Source organism: Nothoprocta perdicaria, unplaced genomic scaffold (genome assembly GCF_003342845.1).
Source record: "Nothoprocta perdicaria isolate Ctin4 unplaced genomic scaffold, notPer1 scaffold_124, whole genome shotgun sequence".
NCBI classification, from domain to species: Eukaryota; Metazoa; Chordata; class Aves; order Tinamiformes; family Tinamidae; genus Nothoprocta; species Nothoprocta perdicaria.
Genome location: NW_020454361.1, coordinates 791,809 through 809,340, shown reverse-complemented (window position 1 = coordinate 809,340; position 17,532 = coordinate 791,809). Strand labels below are relative to the sequence as shown.

The 17,532-nt window shown below is 40.4% G+C and overlaps 1 protein-coding gene across 3 annotated transcripts; it reads right to left on the bottom strand.

The window, feature by feature from the left end:
- Positions 1-2,615: 2,615 nt before the first annotated feature.
- On the bottom strand, positions 2,616-15,963 carry CHMP1B (charged multivesicular body protein 1B). 3 transcript variants are annotated; one of them, XM_026054648.1, is made up of 9 exons: positions 15,927-15,962; positions 14,247-14,320; positions 9,974-10,152; positions 9,158-9,304; positions 8,366-8,434; positions 7,902-8,009; positions 7,035-7,078; positions 6,380-6,452; positions 2,616-5,450 (listed from the first exon to the last, which is right to left on the bottom strand). In XM_026054648.1, the coding sequence occupies exons 2-9, from the start codon at positions 14,299-14,301 to the stop codon at positions 5,406-5,408; spliced, it is 720 nt and encodes a 239-aa protein (XP_025910433.1). In that variant the 5' UTR covers positions 14,302-14,320; positions 15,927-15,962; the 3' UTR covers positions 2,616-5,405. The 3 variants fall into 3 exon arrangements, with proteins under 3 accessions (XP_025910433.1, XP_025910435.1, XP_025910434.1); XM_026054649.1 differs by having other exon boundaries at positions 5,277-5,450; positions 9,974-10,071; positions 15,927-15,963; XM_026054650.1 differs by lacking the exons at positions 14,247-14,320; positions 15,927-15,962 and adding an exon at positions 12,125-12,200 and having other exon boundaries at positions 5,245-5,450; positions 9,974-10,071.
- Between the last annotated feature and the right edge of the window lie 1,569 nt (positions 15,964-17,532).

Here is a 17,532-nt window from a genome sequence, read left to right as displayed (position 1 = left end):
CTGTTATTGAATCTCCCTTTTCTGGCATGAATAAATTAAGGCACCTGCTATACAAATCAGTAGAAATCTGGAAAATCATTATCACTTCAGGGTGGAAACAACGTCCATCATAAAAGAACAAATGGGGCATGTAGTTTATGTGGACTTTAAAAAAAGATTTGTCAGATTGTCCATTTGTCAGATTACTAGAGGAAAAGTTGATCTTACTGTTATGGACTTCATCCACTTCCAGGTCATAGCAATTAGTTCCAGCTTTCTCCTGGAGACTGGAACTAATTTGCGACGCTCTGAACAGACCTGTCTGCTTTTCCTATGAACCTTCGTCAACCGCTGTGGATTCACACTGGTAACTGGAACTGAAAAACCATCAGTGTTAGAAACAGTGCCTCATGGTTCTAACATTAACATCTATTTTACAGAAACAGGCAARAGATTGGGGGAGTCCTGATTATGATAAAGATCAAGTAAAATATCTGGTGTAGAGGCTTAGAGATTATGTTAAAGCTTTAGTTTCTATTTTTGAAGTATTCATTATAGAATATTTAAGTTTTTTTAAGGCACTTTAAAAAGTGTTTTACTATCCTTTATGCAGCTTTTGTCTTCTATCTTTAAGTTCTCTATTTTGAGGAAATTGCTTGTGCTGAAACATTCTGAATTAGACAGCAGAAAAATCAGACCAAGCTGAACATTGTATTCTTAGCTGTGTGCCTGTTAGTAGGCTGTACTCACTATTTTAGACTTYTGTTTAAAAAAACACTGTACAAATTCAGAACATTCTAACCAGTCATGCCGACAGTAAACCATCTTTCTGAATGAAAATGCATTACTTATTATCTTAAGTCACCTCTGTCTAAATACTAGCTTGAAAATGACCTGTTTGCTGCAAGTCAGGCTTTAGCCCCTTTCTCGTGGCAAAAAAAGAGCAGGYCCAGCACTCAGACAACACTGTAAARTTTTCCAGGGTACTAGAATGACTTGGGAACCCACAGCCCATTGTTTTCCATCTTGAACTGTACATCACAGCTGATTCAGCATGACTTTCTTAATAAAAAGTAGTAAAGGTCAAATGCAAGCCTGTAAGACTCACTTACCGCATCTTCTCCCAAGTTAAAAAGGTTCAGTTGGCACTCGAAATTAGTTACAGATTGCTCAAATAAGTCTTTTCCTTTATTTGAATGGTAATGAAGAAAGCTGCTTCCGATACAAGGCCACTGACCCTTCTTGTGATTTCACTGAAAAAATACTGTTTGACAAAAGAGGAAGTACTGAGGACTACACTGCAGTTAGGAAAWGAATAGGGCCTTGCAAGAGCTTAAAGGGTTACGCTGAAACAAAAGAACTATAATACATTAAGCAAACAGAAAGGATCTTTACACCAAAATAAAGATTTCAAATTAAATCTTAACATAGGCAACATTTTTAATACAAAAATGATTTGTCATATTAAAAAAAACACTTTTCAATTGGCAAACAGTGCATATTTCTGTGTGAGGAAGAGTTATCACAGGGCAAAGACAGAACACATGTCAGCCAAGTCCCCCAAGGCAAGTTGGGGCAGGCAGAGCTCGTAGCCAAGGCTCCAGACGGGGCCRAGGGAACTTCCCATCCAGCCTCGCTACCCACAAACGGGGACCCCAAAACAGCTAACGGCTCCTGGAGCTGGTTGGGGATGAATCCACACAATCCTCTTCAAGGATTTTGAAGCACAGCAGCCACTCACACAGGCTCCAAAGAAAACCAAAGCTTCAGGCTCCCTCTGCTGGTCCCTAAGCCACAAGGGAAGGGAAAAATAAAAGCAGAGGGTTTTGTCCTGCAGGAAGCTAAAAGCCAAGAATCCTCCCACCAGTTTTCCTGTTTCCTTCTCCCCATATTCCACACTTCAAGGACAAGGGAAAGCTTCTCAGATRAAGGACATACTGCTGCATCCACACCAGAGGAAACACTTTTACTACCTTACACAATTTTAAGTATAATTAGATAGTATTTTGTTATTCTTGATCGTAATTAAATCAAGAAAAATACAGGTCAATATTTTGAGAGAATATCTGCTTTTCTTTCTCCTTGATTTCTCTCCAATGATTTAATTTCTTTTCCCCCACAAGAATCTATTCAGAAYCCTATGAGCTCTGCCTGTTCATCCATTCAACACCCACCAGCACGGAGGCAAAAACCTAGGAACACAGGGAAATATTTGGGCTGTACAGTTTTATTTGTCTTCCAGTTACACTTACAAATTGGCTCATAAAAGATAAAGCAGTTTTCAAAGTGAACCCAAGCTAAAAAAAGTTCCTCTTCTCCATACATGTCATCAGCTTCAGAATTGCTGGTTATACTAAACACAATTTCACTATCCTTGGCTTTGAGGAGCTTTGCAAAAGCAACATGACAGTTACATCCCATTTCAGTTGAGAAAGTTAAATTTCTCTTTCCTTCCTTTCTTTCTTATTTCATCTGAAGCTTTTTGTGGCTTTCAAATTTGGAATTCAAATGACCAGAGACTGTTGCTATTGTCACACTAGCAGTTGGAGACGTAATGCCAAGAAGACAGAAACGTCTCACCGCATTTTGAACCAGGCTACACTTCAGATAGGTCTGCTCAGAAACATAACTATTGAGATAGCATCTGGCAATGATGTAACATAAAAACTCATTAATCTATTTAACATGAAATTAACCTCTACWAAAATACACAGCCAACTTACAAGCCACACCAGCAACAGAGCTGGAAGTAAGAAGAGTTCAGAAAACAGACAGCAAATGTTTCTATAAAGTAAGATACAAGAGTCAAACTTGCTCAAAGAGTAACTTCAGTTTTAAGCATTTCCAAAAGACTACAGGAAATCACACACATTAAAAACAGAACTGCTAAACCTTTCCAAGCACCAGTTCTCTCCAACAAACATTTCTGGAGAGAGAAGAACGCAGTTCTCCCCAGGAGAGGGCAGAACATCTATACACAGGATGGGCTAGTACAAAATCCTGCCTCCCTTCGAGCACACAGCAACTCGCAGAGTGAAACCAGCACCGCTAAGCTTAGGTTTGTTTTGAAAACGTTTCTTCCTCAAATCAGCTAAGCCTGCCTACCTCTTAAATCATAGTTCTGCAGCAGTAAGTTAACTACAAGCCTTTACTCTTATTTCTCAATTCCTTTAGGAAAAAAATTATACTGGTAAGAGTATTCTTTTGCCAGTGTTCACAAGCCTGGGCCTTCCAGAAGACTGAAGTTATTAACTGCATATATACTGGTTGTGCATAGCCAGTAAGAAAATGCACCTTATTTGATATTTTCCTTATAGGTATCTAATCAGTTCCAACTATATCTACTTTTAAATGCCTCCAAATCCCCTATTTTCAAAGCAAAAGGCAACATACTGAGAAAAGCAAATTTATGGGCAAAAAATGCCCATAAATATTTGGGCAAAAAAAATGTTTAGGGATGGTCAGGGTAGTTCAAAGGCAGCATGATAACATATACTGTTAAAACAAGACAAACAGGAGCTTTCTTTAAAAGCTAATACCAAACCTCTACATTTATGATATTGGTCTATAAACAAACAAGTGCAATGTAGATTTTTATCTCACTGTACCACATACTACTAACTTACTGGTTACTAGCCAAGTATTTAGCCCTATATCCCTATCATGAGATAAGAAGCAATAGGTCCCTCAAAAAAGTAGTAAAATAAACTCACCAAAGCAATGGCACATCCCTGTATGAGCTAGTTAAGTCGTATGTAACTTCTGCACTGAAAATAAATGTAAATGTGGGAAAATATATATTTTTTATTTTTACAGTAATGCTTCATTATCTAACATMTTGATAAAGGTTCACATTGGCTTGAATAATGAAAGTCAACATTCAAAACGTAGCCTGGAACTGTTYTGAAATAGCTCCTCACTCCTGTACACTTTCGCAAAGAAAACCCTGCGTGATTAAAAAAGCCAAGCAGTTTCTTACTCAAACACTTCTACAACACTATAAAGACCATGTGATCCTAAAGACCAGTGAATTAAGAGTTAATTGTCACTCTAAAGCTGCATACCTTCTTCATACCACTCCTAAAACAATAAAACAAAAAAACTAAGGCCAAGGAGTCGGGGAAAAAAAAATGTTTACAACGCTATTTATCACAGGTAGTTTCAGCTTCAAATTTCTACCACCRTTTCTTCATAGCTGCAGAAGTCTGAAGCTACTGAGAAGTCACTRTATTCCCTCTTGCTGTGCAGAAACACAGAGAGGTTGAAGGAATAACTAAGCCCAGCTTCTCCATCACTGGAGTATCACAGATCACATCATCGTACCACAGAGAGCAGCACTGCGTCTTATAAAAGAGCAGCTCCTCCTAAACCAGCATAAGCKAAGACTTATCTTGAAACATTCTTATCCACTCCTCACCTCACTCTCCCCAACCTTGTACTTAAAWATCAGTGTCACCTGTGAGAGGCTGCAGAGGAAAAGCTGCTACGAGGGAGTGTCCTGGTTAGCAAAACCAGCACTAGGACCTTGAGTCACCAAGGAGGACTATGAAGACCTGAACTTGAGCAAGAGCGCTCTCCTATTTTTCATGTAGGACAGAATGTTAAAATGCACAATACTATGATAAAGCTTTTCGTTGTATGCAAAGAGTGTCTACATGAAAGAGTAACACAAAATAGAAGAAAACAGGGGTTTTCTCTGCATCTAATGACACAGAGAAGGTGGTAAAGGGGAGACGCTGAGGCAGTAGACTCGGCATTAAACCATGAGATAGCATTCAACAGGTCTGGCAAAGTGTTGGAAAACATATTTTATTCCTCCTGTACTAAAGTGATGACACCATACAAGTCCCCAGTCATAAGAAAACAACTTTTGGTAAGCAAACCATTAAGTTTGGCACTATTATTGTACATTTAAAGTGTTAAAGAAAACGAAAAAACACCTCTACAGACTGAAGTTGTTGTTTTAATATGTGTATTTTCATCAAGTCCACACTGTCCACCTTTSTGTGTTCAATGAGCCTGGCTGTGTAAGGAGGCTAGCTACGGCAAGCATCTGAACTGAAAACATCAGTTCTCCAACCATAAACAGTCTTCATAATTTWAAAAAATTCACCTCATAATTTAAAATATATCAAAGACACTCTACTTTTCTTTCAGCTAGAATGTACCAACATTACTGCTTGATTTTATGAAAGACCTTGCAAAAAATATATCAACTTCAAAATGTACAGAAAAAGATTAGAGAGCTGATACATTTGAATTACCTGATGTATTTAGAAAGAAGAGCAAGCTAGGAGTGGAGTATCATATCTTACAAGTATTTAAACACAAAAGCCACACTATATACACCTTTCTAGTGTACTGTAGTGTTAGTTACATTAAGGGTATTTTGAAAGCATGTACAAAGAACTGCAGCTTTGATTAACTTAAACTTGATCACGTAGGCGGGCCAGTCTCTGTGACAACTCATCCTGCAGAAGTGTGGGGGAAAAAAGGGGAAAAAGAATAATATGAAAATTAATTGTTGCAAAGTTTTACAATAGTAAAGCAATTTCATGTCAAGATAYATGAAAAACATTTAAGTCATAACAAGGTTTAAGAGCAGTTCGACCAGAGCTCCATCTAGCTGTCTTGTTTCCAACAGCAGGTACCTAGAAGTGAGGACCATATCCAGTATAGGTAATTTTTAGGTGTGATCTCTGGAAGCGTAAATCAGAATGGAATCCTTCTTTGGAGGTGAAAAGAAGCTCAGCTGCACCCTCAAGTGACCGAGGCTGGTACTGTTAGGAGGATACAGCAGCAGATGGAACTTTTTTCAGAGGATCTGGACAAGGCGAAACTGAACCTTCCAAGATCCTGAAACTTGTGGCACCTCAAACATTAAGTTAACATTCAATTAAGAGTCCCCTACAGCCTTCTGCACTACAACAGGATGAGGAGTCAATTGCTTGCCTTGCATGTCCATAAATATATTCTCCAGCAGGGAAAAAAGCAACGTTGCACGGATACTGAGGAGTTATCTCAAAATGTGCCTGTGCATACGGAATTCTAAGTTACCCAACTACAGAAAATAGAGACTCCTGTGCAYTGCTTTTACATCTATTACACATTAAAGAGAGAAGAAAAAGGGCTGGCTGGAAGGTGCCTGGATTTATTAGCTAGGACAAACGATTATGCTGAACTCCATGAAACACCATGCAAAACTGCATCAGAAATTTAGATATTTACTGTATTTACTCAGCAGGAAAACATATTGTTAAAATTATTTTGCTTTAAAGGCTTCCACTATGACTTTACTATGGACAGATACAATGGGATGAGAATTGAGTAAGCTTGCTTTGATCGAGTAAAGCATTAATTCTCATAGCCTGCTTCCCTACCTACTGAATCCATTATTTACCTGTTCTGCTGAGGCAACGCTTGTACCAACAGAACCTGTCTGTCCTTGAGGTAGTTCCATGTTCAGATCAAGACTGCAGTTAATAAAACAAAAGACAAGAGTCAGGTATACAAGCTCAAAGGAAGAACAGACTTGGTTGAGAAATGGCATGATATTTGAGACAGCAGGGGGTCACTTGTGTCTCAAACACATGAATACATGTAGGCAGTTGGAAAAGAAAATATGATTTACCACCRAAAAGAAATTCTTTACTATAACTAGCAACAGATAAATCACAACAATCCATCTGTGCAGTGTGCAAAGAGTGAGAGCAGAACTAGAGAAATGTTTAATGGGGAATTTTGGAGGGAGTAGGGGGTAAGAGTGAAGAGCTGTTGCTAACAATTGCTGATGCTAAAGCCAATCCAAGGAAATAATAAAAGGCAACCTTGACATAACAAGTGAGCTAAGAGCAGCCTTCTGCACAAGCTCCTCTGCACACCAGCATTTGAATGGGAGTAGCTTTGAATGGAAGCAAAATTAAATAGCAATAAAAACAAGAATAATGTCCAAGGGTGAAAGGAGAATTCTTATGTGCTCTAGCTCAGAGTTAACCTTGACATRTTGCTGGAATTGACATTTATTCAAATAATATTCACTGAAACATGTTACTTACCCTGCTTCATCTGCCATTTCTTGTAGAAGCATATCTACTTGGTTCTAAATTAGAGAAACAAAAATTCAATCAGTATCACATTGTAGCTTGTGACAAGTTCTTCCATGAAACTGAGAGAGAATGGAAATTATTTGTAAGAAAATCAATTTAAAGGGAAATATCTTTGATTGAACAACTCTGTACCGAAGCACCAGAGGGCACTATATGAACTCAAAAAACCAGCACAGCTCAGCTTGTCAAATTCCCATTACTCAAATTTCAGCTTCTGAACCATGACACTTATAGAAYGAAGCTTACATGTAGGGAAAAAATAATGTGTACTTTAATATCATAAGTATTATCAACTGCTAATTATTAACCACTAAACCAGTGTTTTACATAACACTGGAAATACAACCCCTCATATCCAATAGATATGCGTTACTGGATATGGATTTAAGTTTACTTATTTACAAACCACTAGAGTCGGAGCATTTCTCTCCAACAAAATTTCTGTTGAAATAACATTTTTTCTAAAAGGGACTTTTTTCTAAAAATCCAGTGGTGACTAATATTTTGTTAATATTAGAGAGCTACAATGGTTGATTATTTCACAGTGCATTTTGCTTTTGTAACTGAACCTGTAGCATCTTTTGGCTCCAAAGCTCATTAAGAACTCACYAAAATGCTGCCTAGTCAATAAAATGGCTGATATTTTCAATATATAATATAAAGGCTGCAAGAGGAGTGAAATTGAGCAGAAAACATTCATGATTCTCTGAATAGAAAGTAAACTAGCTCCTAAAGTACATAGCCAAAGTGAAACCCCTCCATTTCTCAAAGTAGGCAGAAAGGAAAACGAAGCAGACAGTATTTCTACATCCTTACTTGTGGCGTCGTTAACGTAGTAGTGCTGCTCATTGTGTCTTCCATCTGTTGTGTCTGAACATCTAATGTTTCAAACTGATGCTCAAATTTGTCCATTAGCGCAGATATCTGCAAAGAATAAGAATGCAGTCAGTGATCTGCAGGTAACGGACGGGCGACCACCTCAGCAGGTAAAGCTGCAATCACAGAATAACTAGACTGCTCACAACTTTAGAGCTCATCTGCTACAATGGTCACGTGGTCCCCCTAGCAGGGCCAAATCTGAAGTGAAGCCAGTTGCTCAGTGCCCTCTGAAGTTCTGAGCATCTCCAAGGATGGAGACTCTGAGCAACCTGTTCCAGGGGCCAGTACTGCTAAAAGATTTTCCTTATACTTCATTAGACCATTTCTTTTATGTAGAWCTTGCATCCACTGCCTGTAGTGGCTTCAGTGTGCACCTCCAAACAGAGTACATTTCTACTTACCTTTTCCAAGTTCATGCTCTTCAGTGTGGCATCCATAGATTTAACTACTCCTGCCATTGACTTTGTTACCTGAAATAAGGCAAAAATAMTAAATAAAAATCTATTATCAAAAAAAGGAGTGACGGCAGAGGAYGACAGTTTACAAATAAACTCTTGTTTATCCAAGAGCTCCTACAATGCCAATTAGTTGGGCAAGCATTATTGCTATCCAGAGACTTGACCTTTCTTTTTTTTTTTTTTTTAAATGCCTCCTATTTCTGGACTTTACAGATTATTTCATTCATCTGCAATAAAATTTCCAAGCTGGAACTCACTAAAGCAAGCGAGATCTCTGTGGCCTGCTAGAAGGTCTCCAGTTGGTAACTGAAGAGATGCGTATGATACTTACTATGGGATAGAATAAACCCTTTGTGTGAATAGCAGCACAGTTCTGTAAGACCATAACAGCTTACATGAGTTGAAATGGCTTCTGGTATCAAAAAGTCTTATGACTTGTCCAGCATTTGGAAAGTGAAAGGAGGARTATTCACAATAACCTTAGCAGCCCAACCAGAAAAGACTCTGTATCACTAGGAGCATGAGCAGTAAGAGACAACTAAGGTTACAAGCTACTAGACAGTGAGGAGCAATTAATTTCTAAATAGCAACTTTCAATAGAATTCTATTTCCTGAGTCACTATTGCCTGTATCCAAAAGCAAGACTTTTTGAGCTCATTATGGGTAGAATTAAACCACTCAAAGATAGGAGATCCCACCCTAAATGCAAAACAAAAATTGTGCTAAGAGCCTTACCTTGCCCATTGTCACTGCAGTCTGAACTCTGGCTGCTACAGCATCTACCCTGGCACTCATGCGCAGGAAATTGATAGCCTGATTCTTCTGTCGGATCGCATTTTCCGCATGTATCCGTGCAACTTCCATGTTACCTTTCTGGATTGCCTTTTAAAAGCAAACACATTGTAAATAGGATTTCTTGATGGCCTATTTCATTTTTTAAATAAGCATTAATCCATCTCAGTCTTTTCAATGAAAAGCAGGGGGATGAGGGTGGAAATCTTTCCACAAAAGTTTCTCAAATTTAACATGACAACTTAACCCCTTGCCAAGGGCAGAGATATCTGGCATGCAGGTCAAGTAGGGAGTTTTACAGGAGGTAAACAACGTTCCCTTCTCCTAGAAATGCTTTCAGTATTAATCATCAAATATAGATACCATTGGCATGACTATATTTCATGGACAGAAGTTAAATAAACTCAGGCTCTTTATTACTTCTAGGACTCAAACTATGATTTTGAAGTTTTTCTTCATAAGCACTYCCAAAACAAAATGATAATTAAGGCAAAATATTTGTAACTTTAGGAATAATGTAGTCTCTATCAAAATACATTCTAGACCTTTTTCTAAGGAAATAAATGCCAAAAATTGCTAGATAAAGGATACACTTATATTTAATATGTATCTTAAGTTTTATGGTCACAACTTAAATTGCAAGCTTCTATCACAATAGCAYGAGCATAAATAGCAACAAAAAATGRTAAAAAACAGAATTTTGCGCTGAAATACACAAAGAACAGATTTAAAAAGCATGCTTTCAAAATCACTGCTTACCTTCTTAATTTTAGCCTTTTCGGCCTTTTCTTCTTTGTCACATTTTTTTGAGTTTCTGCTGAGTTCTTTTGCAGCAAACTTCAAGTTAAAGAGGTGTTCTGCAGCACAAGTTAAGGGTCCAAGAACAGGATCAATAACTTCTGCATAGTGTTTTGCTCTCCTTCGGTGCACCACCAAACCTAACGTATATTCCATTTCCTTTTTAATCATATTAAAACTTGTAGAATGTGATGTAAACAAACCCTTGAAAGTCACACTGCAGGGAGATGTATCAGCTATTTTACACTTAGAGCACCTCATACCACAATCATCTAGGTTCTAAAATGTAAGGTTCTAAAGGTAATCTAGCTTCTAAATGTAAWCTCCCCAAACATAAAAAACATCTATAGAGCAGTACTGACAGGTAAACCTGCAGGCAGGACTGTCTTGTTGAGCACCAGAATGATCCCAAGTTCATACTGCCCACAGAGCTCCTTTATGGAGCAGTCTCCCAGCACTGGGTCACTCAGGTGATTCCGGAGTTCCTTGATAATCCTGTCATCTGACTTCTGGGGAAAGAACACCTGAAGTCAACAGGGAAAACTTGGGGAAAAAAATAAATAAGGGAGCACAGAAAAGTTTTTTTTCCTTCCCTCAAGTCTTGCTAACACTGCAAGGCCTAAGATGACCACAGAACAAGACTTCATCACAATTAAGAAACATTTATATTAAAAAGTTAGTGAGAGAGAGAATAAGTATGTGTTGCCAAGGACACCCCAAAAAGCASATTTAAAATTTTGTTAATGAAAATTTTCAAACAGCAGCCTTTCCCAAACAAAAATGAAATGACATGTGAGAAGTGTAGAAATGCGTACAGCTTTCTCCTTTCCATATACCCCAAAGAATGCATCAAGAAGATGCATAACAGTTAAACATAAAGCTAAACATTATGAGGTACTTGAGTTTTTTGCTTTGTTTTTTTTTTGAGTTTTTTTTTTTTTTGCATTTAAGTGTATGATTTATTATTTCAATTTTTTTTATGGCTGCTCACGTTTATGTTTCTTTGCTTTAAAACTAGGTCACTCCTTAGCGCACACACTGATGTGTTCGCAAACACAGATTAGCTAAATTAGGTAAACCAAAGCAGGAAACCCGATACTTCCAGGTTATTCATTCAAGCATACTCCAGCCCAAGCGCCCAGAATAGCTACATAAAATATGACATCACTTATTTACAGCAACTGCAGAGAAAAAAAAAAAAATCATCTTTCCAGAGCTCATTTTGAAACAACTTCCTCAATTACTCACGCGGGACGTTCACCTCTGACACCAGAGCAGCCGGCTCCGCTGCCTCCCGCCTCTCCCACCAGTGACACCAACGTCTGCTCCTCCCTGCGAGCGCCTTTCTCACCCCACAGCAGCTTGAGGGACCCCCCAATCTCGTCAGCAAGGACTCCGGCCTTGCCATCCAGCTCCAGCCCTAGGCAGTGGCGCTCGCCACCGGCTGCAAATCGCTGCTACACGCGGCCAGCCTCACTATCTATTACCTGTTAGGACCTATTTGCTTTAAAAAACTGCACATTAAGGTACACAGCAAGTTAGTTTGAAGGGTTTTCCCCACCGGTTGGCAGTTTCTTGRGCTGACAGCAGCCGCTGCTCAGGAGAGCTGCCATAAGCTTCCATTAGACTGGTGATGCTGACTTTACTCCAGGTTCAGCGCAGCATTTTTCCTGCTGGATGGCATTCCAGGCATCCCTAGGTTTTAGGCTAACACGCAGTGCTGGCAAACAGGTGTTTTCTGTGCCAGAGACTACCTATAAATGAACTGTAAGTGGAGGCCGAGCTGCTCCTCTGCTCACACACAGTGAGGCCCAAGCGCCCTGCGGAACAGGCCAGGCCTGGCACGGCTGTCGGAGCCGGGAACCTCCCTGGTTTCTTTCCCAGCAGCCAAASCCGCATTCGGGAGCTCTGCTCCCCGCGGCGCTTCAGGCTCCCTCCTCAGGGAAGGGGCTCATGGAGCCCGTGCCCCGCGGGGCCGGCTGCTCTGCCGCTGCCCCCGCGGAGCTCCCGGTTCGGCGGCTCCTGCGGGCCCGGAGGTGCCGGAGCCCGCTCGCCCTTGGCCCCCGAGGCCCAGCGGCAGCCCCCCCGCCCGCCGTTCGGCCCCAAGGATACTCTCCATGGTGGACATGGCGGCTCCGCGGCGGCGGCTCCGGCCGAGGGGAGGGCAGGGGGCGAGAGGCTGCGGCCCGGCCCGGCGCTTGCCCCGGCTCCGCTTCCTGCTTCCCGGCGCCGGGGCGGGCCCGCCGCGCGCCTGCGCGACGCCGCCGGGGCGGGGAGCACGAGGCGGTGCCGGTAGCTCATGGCGGCGCTCACGGCCCCGGCCGCGCAGCCGCCGCCTCCGCGGCCACGCTGCGCCCCGCACCTGCCCCGTCGCGCTGCCTGGTCGCGGGCGGCCGACATCTTGTGCCACGTTCAGCCCTTCCTGCCGCCGCGCTCCTCACGGCTGCCCCTCGGCATGCTGGGCCCACAGTCTCTGCTCCATCTTATTTCCTCTCTCGGGCCCTTCGTGTCACTTGTCGCACCTTCCGCCTTCGTGCCGCCTTGCCTCACCCTTGTCACCTCAAGCAGTCTGCTCACACGCTTCTCCCCAGCACCATCTTGTTCCACCTTGCCCTCTTTAGCACCATCTTACAGTCATCATTAGAAAAGACCTTCAAGATCATCRAGTCCAACCCTAAATCCGTMACCTCCACCATTCCTGCCAAGCCCTGTCCCCAAGTGCSTCACTGCACCCTTATCCGAGAGTACCAGGGCACCCGGCCCCAAGCACCATCTTGTCACACGTCTGGCTCTTTTTACCATCTCTTTTCCTCTCGCCTGCCCATTCCTACCATCCCATTTGTCCCTTCCCACCGTCTTATTTCCCACACAGAAAGATATTTGTTAAAAAAAGTCAGGATTATATTTTTTTTCCCCAGAAAAACAATTATCTATGCTCTCCCTTTTTTCCCCTCCCCTGAAAAAATATGTAGCTCAATAAAAGCATGTTTAATTGCTTAGAGTTTTATGGCTTATATTATTAGCGAACTTGGCAAAGCTAGAATATTATAATGTCACATATATTTGCTTCTAAGTGTGCACTCTCATGAAAGCATTGTATATGCAGGGCAAGGATGACACAGACTAAAGCTCTTTATTGCTCTTGCCTATAACTTATTTATATTTTCATAAAAATCTTCTGGTTTTAAGATTATCCTGTCTTGGGATGTTTCATTTGGAAAAAATGAAATACAATATTAATATATTTTAATAAATTTTAGGGGTAATAGGTTTTAAGCATGACAAGAAAATAACAAAAGTCTGATATGCTGCAGAAAACATTAAACATTTTCTATCACATGCTTTGGCTTAGTTTTTCTTCCAATATGTAAGAAACCAGTGAAAATATTCTGCTTACTCAGAAAAGCACTATTACATGTAGGTAATTAAATGAATTATAAATCTCCCACAACTTGCTATAAACTTTCCTGCCCCTATACTGAATTCCCTAGTCTCTTCTACATACACATGTGGGCTATTCTGGGATACTGTAATCGCTTTTTCTTCCTTTTGAAAAAGTAGAACTAGATTAAGCTACAGGTTTTTAATACATTGAGAAAAGAAAACAGAAAGTAACCTGCAAAAAAAAAGTTTAACACCCTCCGGATTTACTAGAAGAACTTTTCCTGGTTTGTAGTTGATACTCTGCAGAACAGAGGCTGTCATCTTCCCAACATAGTGGATGATCCATATAAAACCATTTGTATAGGGAGTTGATGCCAAACTCTATTTTTAATCACAAAAAAAAAAAAAAAAAAAAAAAAAAACCACAATTTTGCCTTCTATTGCTCATATACCAGCACACCTAAGCAGAGGTGCTGTGCTTAGTGTCCAGGGTTTCCCTTCAGGTCGCTTGGAAGGCAAAGCACTAACGAGAGTTGTGCTCGGTGACAAAGTGCTTTACATGTCACTGCCAAGCTCGTGACAGCCAGCCTTAATAAGTGATAATTCCTGCAGGAGGCTGAATTATTTGCCTGAGTCACCTTGCTGAGTCACTCCTATCTTGAGATACAAGTTCCTCCTGAAGTTATAGCCTTCAGTCAGAAGCTGTTCAAGAGCTACAGGGCCCACTCTACGAACCTGAGAGTCTGAACCAATAACTTGCAAAGAACTAAGGAGGATTCCCACTAATTGCGATTTATATTAACAAGCAACAGCATCATTTTGTGCACAGACTTCTAAGGCAAAGACTCACCCTCTAATCCAAGCTCTTCAAAGAAACGCAATAAAACGACAGCAACCTTCACCATATCTAAAACAATTCAGCACCTGGAAAGAGTGGGGATGAAAAAAGATTTTATGCCTTTATGAACTTCTAAAAAGGCAACAAATAAAGTTCAGAAGATTATCATTAACTGAAAGTCTCATTCACTTAGAAATCACTTTAAGAGAAGGTATTTCGGAATACCCTCAGCTTTTAATTAGTTACTTGTAGCAGGAAGTGAAGTTAATACTTTAGTGCTATTAGTAAAACAAGATTGGTATTTGTGATAAAATTATATAACCAGACTAGATAGGAAATACAAATTTTTAAGATATGTCTCAATATTTGTTTTATATTTATTCCTTTTTAGCATGTATTTCTTTCAACAGACATGTTGCTCTAAACAATATATGAGGCATTTACAGGAACCAACAGTGTCACTCTAATCTTTTCTGACACTAACGGACCCCTCAAGCCATTAATTTATTATTATCAATAACAATCCCACATCTGGGAAGCATCATAAGCTTAATTTCTGATAACACTTGACTTAATTCCAAACTCCTAGCTACTAAAGCCAAGAACGGTGTAATCTGCATATGTTCAAGTTCAAACGATAACTTTTTATTGACCAGAATTTGCTTGCTACAGGATAAACAGCAGCAGCGGCTCAAAACCTCACTCACAAACACGCTGTATTTTAGAGGCACCATCACTTGCACTTAGACTTAGACCAATACATTTTTTCCCCCTCTTCAAAACCAAATCTTCTGTGGAAAGTTTAAGGCTTCATTCATCATTTACTTAATTTAGATGAAACAAACAATCAGACTGGGGCTTTTCAGCTTTTAACAGATCTTTCTAGCTGGCCATGAAYCTACCTGGCCTAGATTAATGCTGCTGAAACCTAACAACCATTCTTGCTTTTTGCTGGCTGACTCACTTTGAGCACATTAGTTTTCAGGCCAGGGGAGCAACTGCATTTTTCAGACAGAGGACTTCTCTCTGTATACATTTTTTTGACACTATACAAATACTGTGCCCTTTTTCAGGATAAATCAGCTGTTTATTATGCAAATAATAAACACCCASACCCAGTTTAGTCTTATAAAGGGTGTGGGGTTTAATTAGAAGCTGCTGGAGGCAGCAGAAATTGAACAGTGATTGGAAAACAGCATATAAGTAAAAATATGATAATAAAAATAATAATTCTTGATAATATCAAAAGTTCAGTTACTATAATGAGGGAAGTGTTATTGCCTCTTGTTTAAAGACAAATCTGTGGAGAGATGCAGTAGCAATTTAAGATATTTAATAGAGAACTGGTCATGAACAGGCTACAGTTGTATGAACAGTGCTAGCAAGCGCAGCCTCCTGGAGGCTTGTGCAGGGATAGCACTTGCTTAAATGGGTAACGTTTGCCAGGGTCAGAACCAGACACTAGATCATTGATTAGCCCCTTTTTTATAATTTTACTGGAACTCATTAATTAGGACATGATATGGAGGTGGCAGCAACATTAGATAGGAACTATTAGAATCATTATCTGCTTTGAAAAAATGATTCATTATAGTGATGTCAAAGAGAAGCAGAGCTGACCTACTTATCCCAAACAACGTAGAAGAGCACAACAGAAAAACCTTTGCAGAAGCAGCAGCATGCAGCACTCACCCAAACCAATCCTGGGCTAAGGCAGCAATGTTCACATAGCTGAAAAAGGAGGAAGGCAGCTAGGATGGAATTTATTTGGCTCAGGATGCAGGGCAGCTGAGTCAAATTCCACCTTCTGTTCCTCACGATCACTGAAGAAATACCTTGCAGGTGATGGTCCCCTCTGTCCTCGCCTATTGCCTGCAGAACACCAACCTCCTGCCAAACACGTATCTTCCTTTTCTCTTGTGTTGTTCACATCAGCAGAGATATCCAACTCAGATACTTAAATCCTTCCTCTAATATCTCGCATGGCTTGGATGGAAGAAAAAACAAAGGAACAAGGGTTGTGGAGACATCAGTCTTGGYATCTAACTTGACTTGCATCTTCAAGCTCTCCATCACGAGTTCCCCTAATAAAGAGCCAGAGCAAGCTGAGAAAGATGCAATCGGGCTATGAATCCCTTGCAGACAAAGAACATTAGTACCAGGGCATTGCTAGCAGAGGAGATGTTCTTTAAAAGCTGGGTCTTAAAGTGGAATTTAACATCATCATGTTCAGAAAGCTGCTCAGGTGAATCGTCTAAAGGTGAACTTAATGAGATATAACACCCCTGAAAGCTCTTGCATTACTGCTTTCTAATTTCACATTAGTAAATTGTTAGAGAAATTAGTCTGGTGTTTTTGTTGGTTCCCACAATAATTTATTATGTTTTGTGGAAACATCCCTTTAAATGGCTGGAGCCTCCTAAGTGAGTGAAATACTTCCAGGGAATCTCAGTCATTGCCCTGACAGCCTTGTGGCTGTGTCACAAAAAAAGGGATTCTCTTGCTTTGCAAATCATTCCTAGGCATGTAAAACATTTGATTTCCTGTCGACCCAGTGGGTGATGGATGTCACCCTAAGGACCAGGTTCTCTAAGGGCAGTTTTGCTCCTGCAGCGCTCGACTGCAAAAGTGAAAACTCAGGTATCTCCTGCCACGCCTCCCCCAGCCCCTTTCCAGCTCATCCACAGGCGGCTCAGCGATTTTAAGAAGATTAAACTGCGGAGAGGATTTTAAGGATTATTGGCCTATTTATGATCAGATCCTACCACTCTTACAGTGATTAAGAAGAAAGCAGCATTACTATGGAAAGGTGCTAATTTTTTTTTCAGTGACACACACCACTGAATTTCCGTGACTAAATAAAACATAGGCAAATCCTGAAAATGCACATTACCTGTAGCCCCTTGAATTTAATTTCTTGTCTCTTTCTGTCTTTAATTTCTTGCCAGTAAGGAATGTAAGGAATCTTACAGATTTCACATATATGTAATAATTTCCATGATAATGCCATACTGGAAGTACATGARCATATATTAAATTGTGTGTTCTCTGCACGCTTTTATTTGAATTTACTATTTTATGGAGAAGGGAATAAACCTGGCAGACCAAATCAGACCTATGGAAGAGAGAGCGCTCGGACCTGGTCAGTTCTRCTCTTAGAAGGTCAATGTGCAGGGTTTAAGTTAACAGGAACACGTTATAAAAAACAGGGAGCTCCTTCTGCTCCTGCCCGTTGYTTCCTGCCCTCCTCGGCTGGCATCAAGGGGACCCTGACCCCCTTTAGGCTACTCCAATAGGT

Bases quoted from the DNA above. Each gene is read 5' to 3' on its own strand.
- CHMP1B (XM_026054648.1), bottom strand. From the start codon at position 14,301: ATGGTGAAGGTTGCTGTCGTTTTATTGCGTTTCTTTGAAGAGCTTGGA. The intron at 10,153-14,246 runs GTGAGTCTTTGC...AATATACGTTAG, and splicing joins TGAAGAGCTTGGATTAGAGG to GTTTGGTGGTGCACCGAAGG. The intron at 6,453-7,034 runs GTAAGTAACATG...TATTAACTGCAG, and splicing joins GAAATGGCAGATGAAGCAGG to TCTTGATCTGAACATGGAAC.